The 19436-nt window shown below is 40.6% G+C and overlaps 1 protein-coding gene across 1 annotated transcript in view; it reads right to left on the reverse strand.

Annotated features, from left to right (window-relative positions):
* Nucleotides 1–12315: 12315 nt before the first annotated feature.
* The window catches only part of LOC126442990 (zinc finger MYND domain-containing protein 11-like), a gene marked incomplete at both ends in the record, with an annotated part of 79191 nt that continues 72070 nt past the window's right edge, over nt 12316–19436 (reverse strand). Inside the window, one exon of the mRNA XM_050090837.1 lies at nt 12316–12468. Within this exon, the coding sequence (XP_049946794.1) occupies nt 12316–12468 (153 nt within the window). The remainder of the gene's footprint in view (nt 12469–19436) is intronic.

A 19436-nucleotide genomic window follows, 5' to 3' on the forward strand; every position in this document is an offset into this window, starting at 1 on the left:
CACGGGACTTCAGTTTATATACACAGAAAGAGAGAAGATTTAATAAAATAGGTTTTATTTACTTTCTAAAACACAACTACAACTTACATTTTATGTTTCACTGCAGTAAAATTTTTCTTTTACGCTTTAGATGGGTGGACGATGCCATTGTAAGTCCTAATGGCAAAAGAAACTTTTATGTGCTATTATGACAAGTTACCCAATTTGTGATTTTTTTCTTTGTTTATACTGTGAAAACTTGCTGCTTGTCAAATTTCATGATTCTAGTCCAATGGGAGACGAATGAGTTCATATGTAACACAAATGACCGTCTCTTTTGACTGCACTGACTTAGAGGCTTACATCTGCTGCAGTGCGAAGTGACCTGATATGACTACCCATTCCTGAGAAAAACAATTTTTGACAGTTGGATGGACAGACATAGGGGTAGAGCGATGGACAGAGATTGAAGTTACCGTATAAGGGTGCTGTTTTCACCGATTGTGGTACAGAATCCTAACAACATTATTGTGTGCTGATAACCAGACCATAATAGCCACTTCAGAAGAAGAACTACAAAATAATATTTTTAAACTAAACCAAACTGGTCAAAATTATAATTTCAAAATGTCTTTAGAGTGACAAAAATAATGGCATTCTAAGGAAAAAACAGGAGTGACCAACAAGAGTGATAGAAAACAAAATAATCGATCAAGGTAAGTTATCCTAACTACCTGGGCTATGGCATTTCTTTCAATTACGATAAAGAGATGAAGAATAAAGCTGCAAAAATTACAGGATCCCTGTGGAACAATAAAAAGAACATCAAACAAAGACAACTAAAGAAACACAATTGAAATTCTACAAACACTAGATGTCCCATCGCTACTTTATCAACCTGAGGCTCGCCTTGTGAACAAGGAAGACATAATTTATCCTTGATTAAATAATGTAAAACAGAAGATAGATTAGAAAACAATGGTATTAGAAATGGTCTGCAATAACAGAAAAAAAAATTACAAGCTGACAATGGAACACAATTCTATTATTATTATTATTATTATTATTATTATTATTAGCTACTGAAACATATACAAAACATGAAAAAAATGTGGAATATGAAAGAAGCAGTATTGTTTATGTCTTTGGCGGAAGTACTTTGATGTAAAAAGTTTTGGCAATAATAATAGTATGGCTATCTTGTCCCTGCCATATGATTGTGATTAGCAGCAAAAATAATTAATAGAATGTGGAAAACTGAAACAAACAGCCTGTGACATTTCTATTTATTTGTGTGCACAGATGTACACCAAACCCTGAAATAGTTTTTGCAAGTTGGATTAAAGCACTAGGGAAACTGTGCAAACAACAACAGGTGCTAATTAACAACCATATAGGCATAAGATCATTTTTCAAAAATGTCAAATTTAATGTTTTTCTCTTACTTTCTTCCTTCAGGTACTGAGAAAATATGATGCAAACAAAATAACAGAAGATACTTGTGAGGTTTGATGGCCAATCACAATGTCTGTAAATTGTAATTTTACATTACGTAAAGTAAGTGGGAGGTTAGAAAGGGAACACTCATCACTGAAAACACAAAAGAGAGCATTCAGTCAGCTAAACAGACAAGCTGGAGAGAAGTCTGCTCATTTTATGTGCATGGGAATACACTTTTACACATTCTAAAGTAGCAGGGACGAAATACAGAGAGCAAAAGCTTATCTACGACTTGTGCAGGATCTGCTGCGGTTGTAAGAGCCGAATGACACAAGAGTGATGCAATCATTACAACTGGACTGCACCGAGAAAGTGTTGTAGTTATCCTCAATGTTGTACACTCTGTACACTGGGGAAGCTGTGAAGGAAACGAAGGAGAAATAAAAACTTTGAGAGTTGAAAATGACACTGTAACTCCGTCAGAGATGATGAAAGACTTAGAACAGTAGTTGACTGGAATGGATAATGCCTTGAAAGATGTTATAAGTTGGATATCAATAAAAGTAGGTTTTTTTAAGGGTAACTGTGTGCTGCAGAAATAAGTCAGGAGATCCAGAGATTAGGACAACAAAGTAACTGATGATGGTTGAAGTAAAGAGGATATAGGATGGGTGCATATGAAAAGAAAGAGGTATTTTTAACATATAAAATTAAGTGTTAGGAGATCTTTTCTGGAAGTGTCTAGGATTGTCCCTTAAGAATAAGTAAAATGTGAAAAATAAGCGGTTCAGACAAGAAGAGCACAGAAGTTTTTGAAATGCAATGCTACATAAGAATACTGAAGATTACCATATTTACTCGAATCTAAGCTGCACCTGAGAAATGAGACTCGAAATCAAGGAAAAAAAATTTCCCGAATCTAAGCCCCCACCTGAAATCTGAGACTCGAAATTCAAGGGGAGAGAAAAGTTTTAGGCCGCACTTCCAAATCGAAACAAAGTTGGTCCATTGTAATATGAGACACAAATTAGGTCGAATGAATGACGATACAGCTACAGTAGATTGGTTCGAGTCTTAAGCTTAGCAGTTAAGCTTTACCAGGTAGCCACTGCTATGCCTCAGACGCTCCGTCCGTATTTATACGGGTACCCTTCCACTTTCAAGTGCTTCGTCTGATTTGAATCGATTGCTTATTTTGCTTTGATCTGATAAGTGCCGTTCTCTTTGTTATAGGTGTTTACGTCACTAAGCTGAAAATGCATTACTGTTCTGTGTCATGCGTTGTTTGTCGCATTCTGATAGTGCGTGTTTACGGCCTGTCGCTGCTCGCGGCATGGCTTGCTTTTGTGTGCTTAAAAAAAAATGAGAGAGAGAGAGAAACCGTCTCATTAGCAAAACAATGGCAAGAAACTGCTATTTGTTGTTACTTACACTGCTGCTTTCTTTGATAATGATCAACAAGAACCAAATAATAGACTGCGTATGATAGAACATGTTCTGAATTAGATTTTAACGAAAATTTTTCTCCATTTGAAAATCTTTGCAGATGCCTCTTTAGTACATTACACATTCTGCACAGAAATTAGAGTCATCTTAGATTTAAAAATCTAGTCAATTGCCATGCTTCATTTCTGACTGCTCACTATTAGGCATGAAAATAATATGAATATAAACATGACAATATGTATATTCTTCCGCGTTTGCTGTTGTCTCACTCTAGTTTCGTACTTTATTACGCGGACAGGATTTAAATGAGATAGCAGCAAACACGAAAGAATACATGGAAAAATGTTTATATTCGTACTATTCTTATGGTGAAGAGAATATGCCTACTGCATGCGATTCACAATTCATAAAAGTTCCTATTAGCAACCATCTCTTCTCACAGGTAGGAAAAAATTCAGAACGTCGAGTTCGCCATACTGACAAACATCCCGAACAGTCTTGCCAGTCGGATTTTCGTAGTACATTGAAATGCTGCTACATTCGAAGATGAACAATACGGAATTTGTATTTACTTCGTTGGATAATGTATGAAAATGCAGTGGTCTAAACTCTGGACGGAGAAAAAAAGCTCGTTTTCCATCTTTTTTAAAAAAAAAATTATTTATTGACGCAGAGGTTTTGACGCCAGTATTTATTTTTGTGCCTGTAAAGCATGCCTCTGTAGCCCTACATATATTCGACGGCAGATGTTAGTTGTGGCGGCACCTACTAACATTTTTCAGAACTTCCGTTTACTTTGCACTTGATTCTAAGCCACAGATGGTTTTTTGGGTTACAAAAACCGGAAAAAAGTGCGGCTTAGATTCGAGTAAATACAGTATATATCCAGATCGTATAGCTGCTAAGGTACTAAATTAATTATTAAACGTAATTTCTGGTATAACTACACTAAAAGAAGGGATCAGTTGATGCAACACATATTGAGACATCAAAGAACAATCAGTTTCGTACGGGAGAGGGGTGATTGGGGGAGGGGGGGGAGAAGGGGGGTGGGGGGGTGAGGGGGGTAAAAAATAGTAAAGGAAGATAAAGGCTTGACTATAGCAAGCAGGTTCAAATGAATGTAGGTCCCAGCAGTTACACATCAACAAAAGTTTTGAGTCGCCCTTTTATTTCAAAATCCATGGCATGGAAAACAAAAATTTGCTTTGAGGCATGTGTGTGTACTCATTTGTGATGTGTCAAGAGAGAGAGAGGAAGTTATCCATTTCCGACAGCGGAGTTTTTCACAGCACTCCCGAGTAATGTCAGTACAAGGTGCTCCACTGTAGACTCTAATCTGTCATGAGATACCACCGACGAGATCATAGAGTCCACTCCAGTCCACACATATTCACTCTCCAATGACAATTCCACGTCAAGTCGTGCAGACTGCACGGTAGTTGTCGGTGCCTAAAAACAGCTGACCCTACACGAGCTCTGTCGCGTTCGTGTCTGAGGAACGAGCACGTCATTCCATTCCGGTGATCCTAACGTGCCGAAGGGATGTGTTCACGAGAACAGCACGATGGGCACTCGAGTTACCACAAATCTAGATGATACTGTCACCATATTGGAGTCCACAATGTTGAGGTGTACTACACGGTTCTTGCCACAGTCACGAAGAACGGAGATTCACAATGTGCAATTGTCTCCTAACAGATCAGGTGACACGTGGCGTCCTGTAGTCTCTTCCGACTACAAGTACAGTTCTGGAGGATTCGGCCCACAGTTCCTTCGATTCAAAATTGTAGATATCGGTCGTCCGTGCGCCTGTCGAATGTGGACGGCCTGCGTCGAAGTCCTCGACACTACCTTTCGACCTGATATAATTTTGTGTCTGCACCGTGTCACTTTTAATCTGGTGTGCATGTTGAGCAACTTCCCTGGTTCACAAGCCTTCTGTGCATAATGTGACACTGGTTACGACTGTACTTCGTGGCCAGACTGATGTTCACTCTATATTTCCACAGATGTCTTTAATGGACACCTTCTGGTGCCTTACTTTCAAACGAAATACTGCAAACCACTCGAACGAGACATTCTACCCCCACACGTGTGTTTACGTACGTCAGGGGTGACCTTCCATTCAGTACAGGAACAGTGACAATGGCAACACACTGGAAGGCATATCCGGATGGTACGGCATTTTTGCTGATGAAGAGGCTTGCACGGGACAAACAAGCTGCACCACACGAGTCTTCTGACTGAAGACGACAACAACAGGACTACCAAAACCCGGCTTACCGAACTACCTACACAGCAGCCTCAATTTTCAGTGTCCGAGAACCGTGGAGAGAACTTGAAACAGTGTTGATGTCAAAACAAGTAATCTCCATTATAACAGAGTTCTTAGCTGGTGATAGGCCTCTGGCTCTTCATTAATAGGAATTGTATGTTCCTGCCTTAATCCCTTCTTCCGAACCAGGGTCAAACCCAACTACACGTGACTTTTCATCGTCATCAATCTGCCTTTCTCTTGTTGGTTATGGTCACTGTCAGGCCAACAGCTGCAAAAATAACTGTGTCCCTCGTTGTAAAAATGCTGAATAAACATAAATTTAGATAAAAACATACTTGTTCCAAGAAGTATCACGATATAAAACGAAAGCCGAGCCCACAGATTAGTACAGTAATAACACAATTCCGCAATAGGTACACGATAGAATAACAATTACTTAACAAATAGGAACACTGACCTCGCAGATATGTTTCACACAAATGAAAGCAACTTTAATTTTCCATTCCAAGTTTTTGTGCTATTAATATTCTGCACGTATTGTGTAACTGGGAGACGTCAATAGAAGTCGGCAATTCTGTGATGCTGCTACACAAGTGTACATCTCGGGTGCATCATCTAACATGGGCTGTGAGAAATTTACGGAAACAATAGAAAGACTAAATCCATATGGGGATCTGAACCAGCGTTGTCCCACATGCGGGTCCAATTGTTTTCAAATGTGCCACACCACTCGATTTTGTGAGTTCATCCAGTCGTGCGGCATAGCGTACGGTGCCCCTAACTTCTGGATTGTACTTGCATTTCTCTGACCTGTATTCGATTCCTTTTCGTTCTCGAGACTAGAATTCTTAAAGTTCTCAATTCTGCCCATAATTAGTACGCACTACGGTCGAGAAAAACAGACATACGTATTGGTGTACTTACATTTGTCGTAGAATTGTGCCAGCATGTTTTATGCTCACACATTATGACCTTTCTGGAGCACAACAGCTTGAAAATCAATGTGAACACGAAAACAGATCTTGCGAAACTAAGCTCGCTCTGTTCACCCGAGCAATTCTGTATCGTACACAGAGGTGCAGGCTTCCATTCTCACTAATGGAACAAAGCCGACAGATGTAACGGTAATTTGGAGGGTATACAAAAGGAGTCTTACAAGGCCGTCACTGTTTACTAGTTGTGCATAACACCAGAAGTTTCTCAAAGCTGCTCACAGTAGATACTGTTGGCGGGAGGAAGGTAGCACTGCCAGAAGGTCTGCAAATGATCGACGAATCGTGCAGGAACTGACAGTTCGCACTCAATGTAAATAAATTTGATGTGCTGTGCATAAATAAACACAGAAATCTACAATATGGGCAACCACCTGAAACAGTAACAAGCATCTGATAAGAGTTCTGCACTGTCGTTTAGTAAAAGCAATACGACCTTACCAAGTATCGGACCCAATTTGTTAACGGGATTCGAGACTTTCTTGCAGATAAAACTCCACGTGTCACTCTCTATGGAACAAAACTGACAAATGCAAATGTAATTTCAGAAGTACCTCAAAGAAGTGTGACAGGACCATTACTGTTTACAATAAGAATAAACAAGCCAGTGAACAACATTCTGAAGATCCACGAGGCCGTGTCCAGATGACGTGGTTGCCTGTAAGAGGGTAACAGTGACAGAACACTGCAGAAAATTGCAGAAAGACCTGCAGGGCATTGAAGAATGGTGCAGGCTCTGGCAGTTGTAAATAAACTAACATATTGCACATACAGAGGAGAAGAAATATGCTACTCCACAACTACACTGTTGGTCTCAAATTGCTGGAAATAACAGCTACTGCAGAACACCCATGAGTAACCATTGTGAATTAACGAGCATTGTGCTCTCGTGTAAGTATATATCCGAAAGAGTCGGCCTACAAGAATTGTGAAACAAGTCCTATCGTCCAGGACTGGGTGTCAAAATGGGCGCAGATTCACCACGAGATGGGGAAACTCACAGTCGTCTACTGTCCATTGAGGCCTACGCGCTGTAATGTGCGAGTGAGACAGACGAGAAGCTACGTCATAGGGAAACCCAGTAGAAACTGTTACTGGCTGAGGAGACGTAGCAGTGTTAAATACAGTGGAGCTACGATCGCGGCTATAAAGGGAAACATTTATGGAAACTATTTAATTGTGTAGTAATGCAAGGAATTAAAACACAGTAATTTTAATCTGCCATCCTTCATAAAAATTTTTTGGTGATCCTAATAAAACTTGAATATTGATTATATCTATAGTAGTTTAGGATTTATTGTTAAAGTGAAATTAACAAGTTTTGTAGCAAAGACACGAATGCTAAAATCTGTACACTTTGGTTGATCTTAACGATTGACATTTCATATAAAAACGCATCATTAAAATGGCAAACATTGTATATATCAACTCTGTAACTTTATTTGTTTAAAGGATATAGTAAATTTAAATTATCAGTAATTTCAGTTAAGCATCTAATCATCATTTTCTCCACACAGAACACATTGAACGATGACAGCATGACACCTTGTCGAATCATTAGGTAACAGAATATTTGTTGTAAAGTTTAGTGCATAATGGTTACATTTGTTCTTTATTTATTTATCAGGAAACACATTGGTGCAAGGCTACTGGCTGTGACATTCGAAGTTAAGCAGGAAATTGTACTGATTTTATGTAAAAGAATTTTACGGTTATTATGTAATGGTTATTATTGTTACTTTAGTTAGAACATGAAGTGGTCAAGATTTGATTATTTAAATATGCTAAAATGTAAAATAAATGATTAATGGAAAATCTCATATAAAGATGTGAAACAAATACTAACAAAGAGATAGAGGGGCTGGCCAGTACTTACCTCAGCTCAGTACAGCCGATAGATACACAAAAAACAGAACCGAAAATTTACGTTCCTAGCTTTCGGACCAAATGTTCCTTCATCGGGGAGGAGAGAGGGGAAAGAAAGGGAAGAAGGGAAAGGAGATTCAGTTACTCACAACCCAGGTTATGAAGCAACAGGGAAAGGAAAATACAGAGGGTAGCAAGGATGGAAGCATGGTTGTCAGAGGGAAGCCAAAGATATTCTACTGTAAGTACTGTGCCAGCTTCAAACCAAAGAGGATGCATACAGAAGTAAAGAGGTATATAGTATAAAGATACACACAACTGTGTAGGATGAAAAGATGCGAGGAAAGATGTGAGGAAAAGGAAAGAGGAGAAGACTGAAGATTAAATGGGAGTGAGGTTGTTTAACGTAGGTTCAGTCCAGGGGGATGGCGGGATGAAAGGATGGTTGGAGTGCAAGTTCCCATCTCTGCAGTTCAGAGGGACTGGTGTTGGGTGGGAGAAGCCAAATGGCACATATGGTGTAGCAGGTTCCTAGGTCCCTAGAATTATGCTGGAGGGCATGCTCCGCTACTGGGTATTGGGCGTCTTCTAGGCAGACAGTTCGTCTGTGTCCGTTCATGCGCTCAGCCAGTTTAGTTGTTGTCATGCCGATGTAAAAGGCTGTACAGTGCAGGCATGTCAGTTGATAAATGACATGTGTGGTTTCACACGTGGCGCAGCCTTGAATTGTGTATGTTTTATCAGTAGTGGGGCTGGAGTAGGTGGTTGTGGGGGGATGTATGGGGCAGGTTTTGCAGCGAGGTCGGTTGCAGGGGTAGGAACCGCTGGGTAGAGAAGGTAGTCTGGGAATATTGTAGGGTTTAACAAGGATGTTACGGAGGTTAGGGGGGCGACGAAAGGCAACTCTGGGTGGTGTGGGGAGAATTTTGTCAAGGGATGATCTCATTTCAGGGGTTGACTTGAGAAAGTCATATCCCTGGTGGAGTAATTTGTTGATGTTTTCGAGGCCAGGATAATTTTGGGTGACAAGGCGGATGCTTCTGTGTGGTCTGGGGGTAGGAACATTGCTGTTGGACGGGGAGGAATGTATTGCTCGGGAGATCTGTTTGTGGACAAGGTCTGCAGGATAGTTGCGGGAGAGGAAAGCACTGGTCAGGTTATTGGTGTAATTGTTGAGGGATTCGTCACTGGAGCAGATACGTTTGCCACGAATACCTAGGCTGTAGGAAATGTAAAATAATGTAGAATACGCTGTAGCCAATGAGATGGACGGCGTCAGGAAAGGGAACTGCCCTAGTCAGCTGAGCAAGGATATTCAGCGTGCGGGAAATGCGGCCGGGGACGGACAGAGGACAGTGCTGGTGCAGAGGCGAAAGTGGACACTTTGGCTGAAGACACCAAAGGGTACATTTCGGATCGAGATGCAAAAGCGGCCTGTCAGTCTTTAGGTATCTAGGAAATGAAATAACTTAGAAAATTTTGCGTTGTGTGGCATCGCAGGACTTAGTCTCTGAGCAGTGAGCAGCCACGCGCCTGGTGTGAACTAACTTTTGGCGTAGATAACTTTTATTTCGCGATGAGATTTTGAATGATCGAACTGTGTCAAACGGATATGCGCTCGAGTGTAACAGTAACTCTAAATACGACCACTTTCACAGTTTGCTTTCTGAGTACACATTATTCTAACCCAATTGCAACTGAGTGGCCTACGTCATTTACGGGTCGTCGATTTGGTTCCCAAAATTATCATTACGGTTATTGTATGTTATATTAACTCTGCATTTAGCAAACTTGCCATCAGCCAGACAAGTTAACCTAAGGGTCACAAGTGTCTAATTTAGGGTGTATTATGCAACACACGCGGTTCAACCCCTGGACGAGTTTGAGTCAAGACATTTCAATGAAGGGGAACCGCACGCGAGCCCAAACATCCTCGGGATGTTAGCTCGCACCATCCCGAACAACACTGCACGGAACAACCGCATAAAGCAAATACAGCTGAAACCGATAATAATGACAGGGCATAAGCCAACTGTTTACTGATGTTTTAGTCAATAGTCACACAAATTGGGTTTTCGCTCTTTTTTTCCTTGATAGAAATTTTGCATTTTTAAATTTTAGGCTCCCACAGAGTTAACACTTCAAAAAGTAACAAACACAATAAACCTACGGTATTTACGGTAGAGCATTTTTGGAGAGGAACTGAAGAGAATTTTTCTGATAGTTATGCAGTACGTACAGCAATAAAATGTTAACCAAATGTAAAAACCTTTAAGATGCAGTCTTTGATAATGAATGGAATAAAATGTTGAGCAATGTTTAAAATTTACTGTAAGTGCTGGATAGCATAATAGTCACAAACGACACAACTTTGCTGCAGTTACTGTATTACAATAATTACCCAACAGTAGCAAAATGAAGAGACTGCAGTCTATCGATAAATTAGACAAATGCCTACGCCTTTCCTATGTTCCTTTAAAATGTTGTACAAATGTGTTGTACTGTACCTTAACAAGCTGAAAATATCTAACACAAATAACCACAAAACAACAATAATGAATATACTATTATTCCAATTCAGTGTTTCGAAGGAATTCAATTTTTTAGTTTTCTGCAATCGTAGCAAATGCAGTCTTATTTACTTTTTTAACTGGTTGATACAACTTTAAACTGCAACATGTAATGCAATGTAATTAAGGTTGTCAGTTATCTTTGTTTTCTTTTTTCATTTAAGAAGAGCGTTCACATTCTGCATTTGTTTTAACCCTGATTTGAAACCAACAATCTGCAGAAAACAAATTCGAAAATAACTGTTACAATGCTGTTAATATCCCCCAAATACATAATAAACAAAAATGAACATTCTACGTTATAGCTGATCTATTTATCCAAAAATGTAATAAAAATATGTGGTTTTATACGATAAGTCGCAATAAGCGATGTCGCAGTAAGCGATTTTTTAAATCTAGCGTTCACATAGGGTTTAGACAGGACCGCTGGATTCTGCTGTTGTAGTCAATACGTCGTTAAAGGGGACATCACTGTAAATGATACCGACGCTAGTAGGAAAAGCACATGTCAGAGAGAGTCGTAGGAGAATCCTGAGGAAATGTTAACTGCTTTTCTCAATCAGTTACAACATACTTTCGATTGATTTCTGAGCATTTTACTTTGTCTGGGGTCCTTGGCAAGCAGGATTATTAGGGGGGAACAGACAAGATCGAGAGCAAGAGTGGCATATTTCATCACAGGGTCATTTAGGCAGTGTGCGAGGGTTACAGAGATGCTCAATAAACCCCAGTAAAGTGACTGTAAGAGAGGAGTTGTGCATAGTGGAGAGGTTGAGGTTTACTGTCGAAACTCGAGAGGGATGAGTGTTGTGCAACGTATGGCTTCTCACTACATACATCTCACGGAATCACCATAAATAGAAAACTGGGGAAATTGAGCTCATATGGAGATTAACTTACAGTCATTTTTCCTGCGCACCATACATGACTGGAACAGAAAAATAGGGAAATGAGTAGTACTAAAAGTACCCTCTGCCATGTGCTATTGTGTGGGTAGTGGAGTATAGAGAGGGGAGAGGGGGGGGGGGGGAGGAGAGAGAGAGAGAGAGAGAGAGAGAGAGAGAGAGAGAGAGAGAGAGAGAGGAGGGGGGGGGGGGGGGGGGTTGGCTGCGGGGGAGATATTCTAAAGCGGAGTGGCCAGAAACCGGTGCGCGTTGTAATGTAATTAACTGTTGGAGATAAGTTTTATCTCGTGCGAAAAGTATGATGTGGATTTGTTTAAGATGTTAAATGCTGTATATTTATATGTATTTATTTATATGTGTCTTTAGAGTTTATTAAGGTCAGTAGATCAAAGAATCTAGAATGCAGGAATGTCTGCAACTTCCGGGCACATGTTGGGTTGACAGCCACTTCTTTGTCTGTATTGGAGGGAGATGGACGTGTTTATGTGACAAGTGCAGTATAATGGATTTAGAGTATCAATGTTCATAGTGAAAATGGTGTAGTTACTAACAAAAAGTAGGAATAAATATAATTTTTAGCTGAAAGTATTTCAGCTCCGCTAGTGTTTATTTCAAACAAGAAGAAAACCCAGGCCATGCTTGTTGGAATGATTATTTTGCAGACAAAACTTCGAGAACCCCCAGACAAAGGCTTGCTGAAATTGTGCTGGAACCAGTCGTATTATTCTCATTCAAAAACACGTGGTGAGAGTGGTCCTACCACAATATACCGCGTAAGATTCCACAATTTTTCAGTTATCCAAGAAACAAGATAGATAACAACCAGTACAGCATACCTTGGCGAGGGCGTCTGCGTGCGTCTTCTCCAGCTCCTTGAGCACGCGCTGCTGCATGTCACGCACCAGCCGCGGCGGCGTCTGCACGCCCACCGTCTCGGTGCTCAGCGGCTCCTGGCACGACGAGGACACCATCTCCTCCTCCTCGCGCACCTGAGGAAATGTCGGATAAAGCTGTCGGGAGCAACGTTTGGGAAATACAGTGTCGTGGACGGCATTCGACTGCTGCTAGAAGTCCACATTGACATAACAAATGGGAGCCGAGAACATTTGCACTCTTACAGCGCAACTTGTTAACATATTATTACAAATAAACAAAATCTGTGAAGTGAAACGAGAAAGATATTAACAAACTGGCTCGACAGGTTGTCCACTGGCCCTTCCGTTTTGTTTAATACTTATGATGCTGGTCTGGTCTCACTGGTAGCTGTCATTACCTGCGGACTGGCTAAAACATATGCTCTTTCGGAAGTTACAAGTTAAATGTATTATGGTATAACTTGTATGTAGAAATGTATTTTGGTATTGCTAGTGTTGAAAATGAATATAAAGATAAAACTTCAATGCAGTAGTACACACTACAGGGGGGGAAAACACAACTCATCCAATCTAGAAGTCACTCAGAGTTAGAGTAATCAGTTTCTGATGTGTGTGTAGTGGTCATTAATACTTAAAAGATCATTTCAATAATTCTATCACTGTCCGCTTATCAGTTGCTAAACAACATATCAACAAGCTGACTATGCAATGATTAATATTTGTCGTATCCCGACAGTAAATCGCTTCTCGCTCGCTTTAACCATCTAGATAAATACTATGCCGCTCACACAAGTCTTTGATAGTTAGTATCAAGCTAATGCCCATAAATTGTGGTTAATGTTGCCGAATCACACACGCGACAATAACGTCCGATATCCAGCAGCGTATCTTACACTCCATGCCGATATTTGAGAATTCGCGCACCATTCGTTTGCACCAACGTCGGGCCGTGGTTCCTAGAATAATTTTTATATCAACTGCGGGCTGTAAATTAACAATTCTATGCCCATTCGTGAAAGTTAAAGCAGATCTGCACTCGACGACTACTTGAGCAACACGGAAGTTTTTGTTCTTACAAAGAGAAAACATATCGTGCATAATGCGACAAGGTTATATGCTATGCCAAAACATATTTATATCTATCTCATTAAAACTCATTACCTATTAAATGTTGTACATAATTAAATTCTTTACTCTGTAAATAATCAATAAAATTTAGAAATGAATCAAATGCATATTACAAAAAAATCCTCAAGTTGATATGACATCATGCGTCACTACTGGTTTCAACTCCCCTACACTCACATGACACAAAGTAGATCCAACTGTATGGGACATACTCATGTAATGTTACAAGCTAACACCTACAAAGCAACCGACAATAAGAAAGGTTTCAAGAATTATGAATTTTTCCACTGATGCAACTACTGCCATCAAGCGGTCACAGTAGAACCTGCAAAGTCTGCAGAACCCACTCATGTTAGTGGTAGTGATAAATATACACTACCTCATGAAAAGTATACAGACCACCCTTTAGTATGCGGAAATGAGTACGAGACCTCACGAGAGTCGGACCTGCCATTATGAAAGGAAGCGGGAAGTATTGTAATAGCAGAATCTACATCTACATTTATACTCCGCAAGCCACCCAAAGGTGTGTGGCGGAGGACACTTTACGTGCCACTGTCATTACCTCCCTTTCCTGTTCCAGTCGCGTATGGTTCGCGGGAAGAACGACAGTCTGAAAGCCTCTGTGCGTGCTCTAATCTCTCTAATTTTACATTCGTGATTTCCTCGAGAGGTATAAGTAGGGGGAAGCAATAGATTCGATACCTCATCCAGAAACGCACCCTCTCGAAACCTAGCGAGCAAGCTACACCGCGATGCAGAGCGCCTCTCTTGCAGAGTCTGCCACTCGAGTTTGTTAAACATCTCCGTAACGCTATCACGCTTACCAAATAACCCTGTGACGAAACGCGCCGCTCTTCTTTGGATCTTCTCTATCTCCTCCGTCAACCCGATCTGGTACGGATCCCACACTGATGAGCAATACTCAAGTATAGGTCGAACGAGTGTTTTGTAAGCCACCTCCTTTGTTGATGGACTACATTTTCTAAGCACTCTCCCAATGAATCTCAACCTGGTACCCGCCTTACCAACAATTAATTTTATATGATCATTCCACTTCAAATCGTTCCGCACGCATACTCCCAGATATTTTACAGAAGTAACTGCTACCAGTGTTTGTTCCGCTATCATATAATCATACAATAAAGGATCCTTCTTTCTATGTATTTGCAATACATTACATTTGTCTATGTTAAGGGTCAGTTGCCACTCCCTGCACCAAGTGCCTATCCGCTGCAGATCTTCCTGCATTTTGCTACAATTTTCTAATGCTGCAACTTCTCTGTACACTACAGCATCATCCGCGAAAAGCCACATGGAACTTCCGACACTATCTACTAGGTCATTTATATATATTCTGAAAAGCAATGATTCCGTAACACTCCCCTGTGGCACGCCAGAGGTTACTTTAACGTCTGTAGACGTCTCTCCATTGATAACAACATGCTGTGTTCTGTTTGCTAAAAACTCTTCAATCCAGCCACACAGCTGGTCTGATATTCCGTAGGCTCTTACTTTGTTTATCAGGCGAAAGTGCGGAACTGTATCGAACGCCTTCCAGAAGTCAAGGAAAATAGCATCTACCTGGCAGCCTGTATCTAGTATTTTCTGGGTCTCATGAACAAATAAAGCGAGTTGGGTCTCACACGATCGCTGTTTCCGGAATCCATGTTGATTCCTACGGAGTAGATTCTGGGTTTCCAAAAACGACATGATACTCGAGTAAAAAAAATGTTCTAAAATTCTACAACAGATCGACGTCAGAGATATAGGTCTATAGTTTTGCGCATCTGCTCGACGGCCCTTCTTGAAGACTGGGACTACCTATGCTCTTTTCCAATCATTTGGAACCTTCCGTTCCTCTAGAGACTTGCGGTACACGGCTGTTAGAAGGGGGGCAAGTTCTTTCGCGTACTCTGTGTAGAATCGAATTGGTATCCCATCAGGTCCAGTGGACTTTCCTCTGTCGAGTGATTCCAGTTGCTTTTCTATTCCTTGGACATTTATTTCGGCGTCAGCCATTTTTTCGTTTGTGCGAGGATTTAGAGACGGAACTGCAGTGCGGTCTTCCTCTGTTAAACAGCTTTGGAAAAAAGTGTTTAGTATTTCAGCTTTACGCGTGTCATCCTCTGTTTCAATGCCTTCATCATCCCGGTGTGTCTGGATATGCTGTTTCGAGCCACTTACTGATTTAACGTAAGACCAGAACTTCCTAGGATTTTCTGTCAAGTCGGTACATAGAATTTTACTTTCGAATTCACCGAACGCTTCACGCATAGCCCTCCTCTCGCTAACTTTGACATTGTTTAGCTTCTGTTTGTCTGAGAGGTTGTCTGAGGTGGGTTAGTTGAGAGAGCTCACACCCACAACTCCCGATGACAGACTCAGAATGGTACAAATATTGTATGTCCATAAGAGTACCCACTAAAACACTGATTTACTTCGTGCTGTGTGCTGTCGTCCAGGAGAACATGCACGAACAGTAATTGAAAGTAACACCAGAACTACCGAGCACAGGAAAACCCCTTCTGTGAGCAACAGATAGGAAGGTCTCGCATAGATGAGTAAGTAAGGCGTCGGCTAACCACACTGAAGGTCCCACACTCTAACCTCAGTGACTATGAGGGTGGTTTGAAAAGTTCTCAGAATGAAATAGAAAAAAAGTACTTACATCACTGAAACTTTTCTTGTTTTTCAATGTAGTCTCCTTGTAGATTAATGCACTTGGTCCCACAATGTTTCATCCTGGCCTGCAAAATAGTTGTCAACTCCGGGCATCAATTTTCCGTTTGAAGTGAACCTTAGTCCACAAAGAAAAATTTTCAATTTTTGGAAGAGATGGAAGTCTGACGGAGTCATATCAGATGAATAAGATGGGTGTGGTAACAATTTATACCTTAGTTCATGTAATTTGGTCGTGGCAACGGCACATGTGCAGGCACACATTGTCTTGGTGGAAGATGGCTTTCTTCCTTGGTAAACTTGGCCTTTTTTGCCATATCTTTTGTTGCGATTCGTCCAGCACATTAGCATAGCATTCTCCAGTAATTGTTTGCCCAGTGGGGAGAATCTACGATCAGAATCGCCTTTTCATCTCAGAACACTGATGCCAGGACTTTTCCCGCCAAATGAATTGTCTTTGCTTTCTTTGGTGGTGGAGAATCGGCATGTTTCCACTGCTTTGACTGTTGTTTTGTCTCTGGGGTACAGTAGTGCAGCCAAGTTTCATCTGTAGTCAAAAACCGGCACAAAAATATAGTTCATTTCTCCTAAAATGGGCCAAACATTGTTCCGTATGTCCATTCTCACGCATTTTCGATCTGGCATCAGGAGTCGCGGCACCCACTTCGCAGATAATTTTTCCATTTCTAATTTTTCAGTTAAAATATGATTTACCCTTTCAGATGACATACGGCAAGCGGGAGTAATTTCACGCACTTTCAATCGGCGATCCTCCCTGACCGTTTTGTGCACTTTTGCAACGATTTCTAGAGTAGTGACACATCTCGGCCAACCACTGCGTGGATTGGCATGTAAGCTCTCCTGACCTAATTTAAATTCATTTGTCCACTTGGCAACAGTTGAATACGAAGGAGCAGAGTCCCCCAGTGTACTCTGAAAATCAGCACGAATGTCCGTTGCTTTCATACCTTTCTTTACGAACTACTTAATCACTGCTCAAATCTCAATTTTTTCTACCTTCGCAAATCAGTAAATGGGAACAACAACAGAGCCACGAAACTGCCACAGCTCTCTTCCAAGAGCACTGACGTGTCACGTGTTTACAGGCAACAGTCCAACGAATATAGAGTTAACAACTCATTGCGCTAGCGCTGACCTCTCGTGGTGATTCTGAAAACTTTTCAAACCGCCCTCCTGCAATTTTTTTTTAGCTGTTCATGTGTGAAACTTTATACGGAAGAACATATTTCTGACATGTCGAAAGACCTTTCGGAGTTTGTAGCAATATTCTTTTGGCAGTCTTCTTTTGCTCGATTATTTCTGCTGTATTAGTTGTTTTGAAGATAGTTTCAGCTGCATACGTTATTTCTGGTTGTGTAACTGTTTTATAGTGTTTTAAATTTGCATCTATAGATAGGCTTTTTTGTTGTATGTAGTTTCGGTAATGTAATTTGCATAGTTCAGTTTTTTAATTCTATTTTGCCATGATGGCTTCTCATTTAGGTTGTATGTTATTATTTCACCTAAATATTTAAATTTATCAACAATTTTGATTTCCTGTTCTCCTATTGTAATTTTGTTTGCAAGTGGTGGATCAGTTAGCATAATCTCCGTTTTTTCAAATGATATTCTAAGGCCTACTTTCTCTGCTATTTCTTGTAGTGATTTCACTTGTTGCCTGGCTTCTTGAACGGTGTTGGCTAGGAGAGCAAGATCATCAGCGAATCCGAAGCAGTTTAAGCTAATATCATCTTTTGCACTTCCAATTCTTATCCTCTTTGGATTGTCCTTGTACCATTCTCTCATTATGTATTCCAGTGCACAGTTGAAAAGTAATGGTGATGGGCAGTCACCTTGTCTTAAGCCTGTTTTTATGAGGAATGGTTCCGAAATTTCTCCTCTAAACTTCACTTTTGATTTGGTGTTGGTTAGAGTGAGTTGTATTATTTTAATTAGTTTTGGATGGAGTCCTAGATTTCTTAAAATTTTTAATACTGAAGGTCTGTGGAGACAGTCATATGCCTTCTTAAAATCTATAAATGTTATTGCCAGAGGTTTGTTCCGTTTCTTGTAGTATGCCATAATCAATTTTAAACTAATTATCTGCTCTGCACAGCTTCTCCATGGTCTGAAACCTCCCTGATATTCCCCTAACTCCTAATTGCTCCTTGATTCTTTCATATAGGAGCTTGGATAGAATTTTATATGTGCAGTCTAGGCATAATGCCATACGTGCACTTGAAATGCAGTGAACAGTTGAAACTAGCCAATAGTGTGAAATTAAATACTTCGTTTCAAATAAATTGATTGCCTCAGCAGAAATAATTAATGAAAGCCTAATGTCTTTAGCAAACCAGCAAAAATAACTTCAATGTTCCACAAGGCGATTAGTGCTCGACTGTCAGAAAGCTCGAAATAATATCTGAAGCTAATAACATATTTTGGCCATCCATAACTATGCCAACGTATTTTAACAAAATACACAAAAATCCGGTTTGTTCTCATTTAACATGAGAGCAACAAACAAAGAGGAAACAACCAAATCACTGAACATAAACACGTCACGTGGAGACGACCCACCTCTCCACCACAACTCAGACTGCTCTGTGCATCAGCCCCGGATCTACGATATTTCCGAACCGGGGCAATATTAAGTAGTGCCGCCCAGCCACATTTCTGTAACCAGAAGCGTGAGAAGATACTACTCGTACGCGACACAACTGCGCATGCGCAAGAGCCCGCCCGCAACTGCTCAAACGAATCTAATTTAAACAGTTGTCACGTCACGAATCATCGGAGGCAATTTGCTGATGTGAAGCATTACATAGTCTTCCTAAAGCCTTTGACACAGTTTGCTGTTGGCAGACGCTTGTATGAGCACTGCTTTGTTGTTGTATATGGCGCATTTCCTTGGCAACTTAAGTTTTATTTTCGTTTTTTTTTTTCTCTCTTATTAATATTTTGTTGCTGCAGTATTATTCTGTATGTAATCACATCCAATCTCTGTTTTCAAGTCCTGACACATATTCGTGTGGATGGTTTTTTGCTCCTGTGTGAGAAGGCACAGAACAAATTTAGCAGCAACACGTCTCATGTGCAAATACTCACTCAAAATCCACTGGCACGAGTTCCAACTGATTCCTGTCTCTGCTGAAATTTGGTCGATCGTTTGGCAACGATCCTCGTCGATCTTTTGGTGGACCTTTTCAATGTTCTCCTCATTTCGCGATACTGAAGAGCGTCCAGAACGAGCTCGGTCTTTATCACACATC

Source organism: Schistocerca serialis, unplaced genomic scaffold (assembly GCF_023864345.2).
Source record: "Schistocerca serialis cubense isolate TAMUIC-IGC-003099 unplaced genomic scaffold, iqSchSeri2.2 HiC_scaffold_1419, whole genome shotgun sequence".
Lineage (NCBI taxonomy): Eukaryota > Metazoa > Arthropoda > Insecta > Orthoptera > Acrididae > Schistocerca > Schistocerca serialis.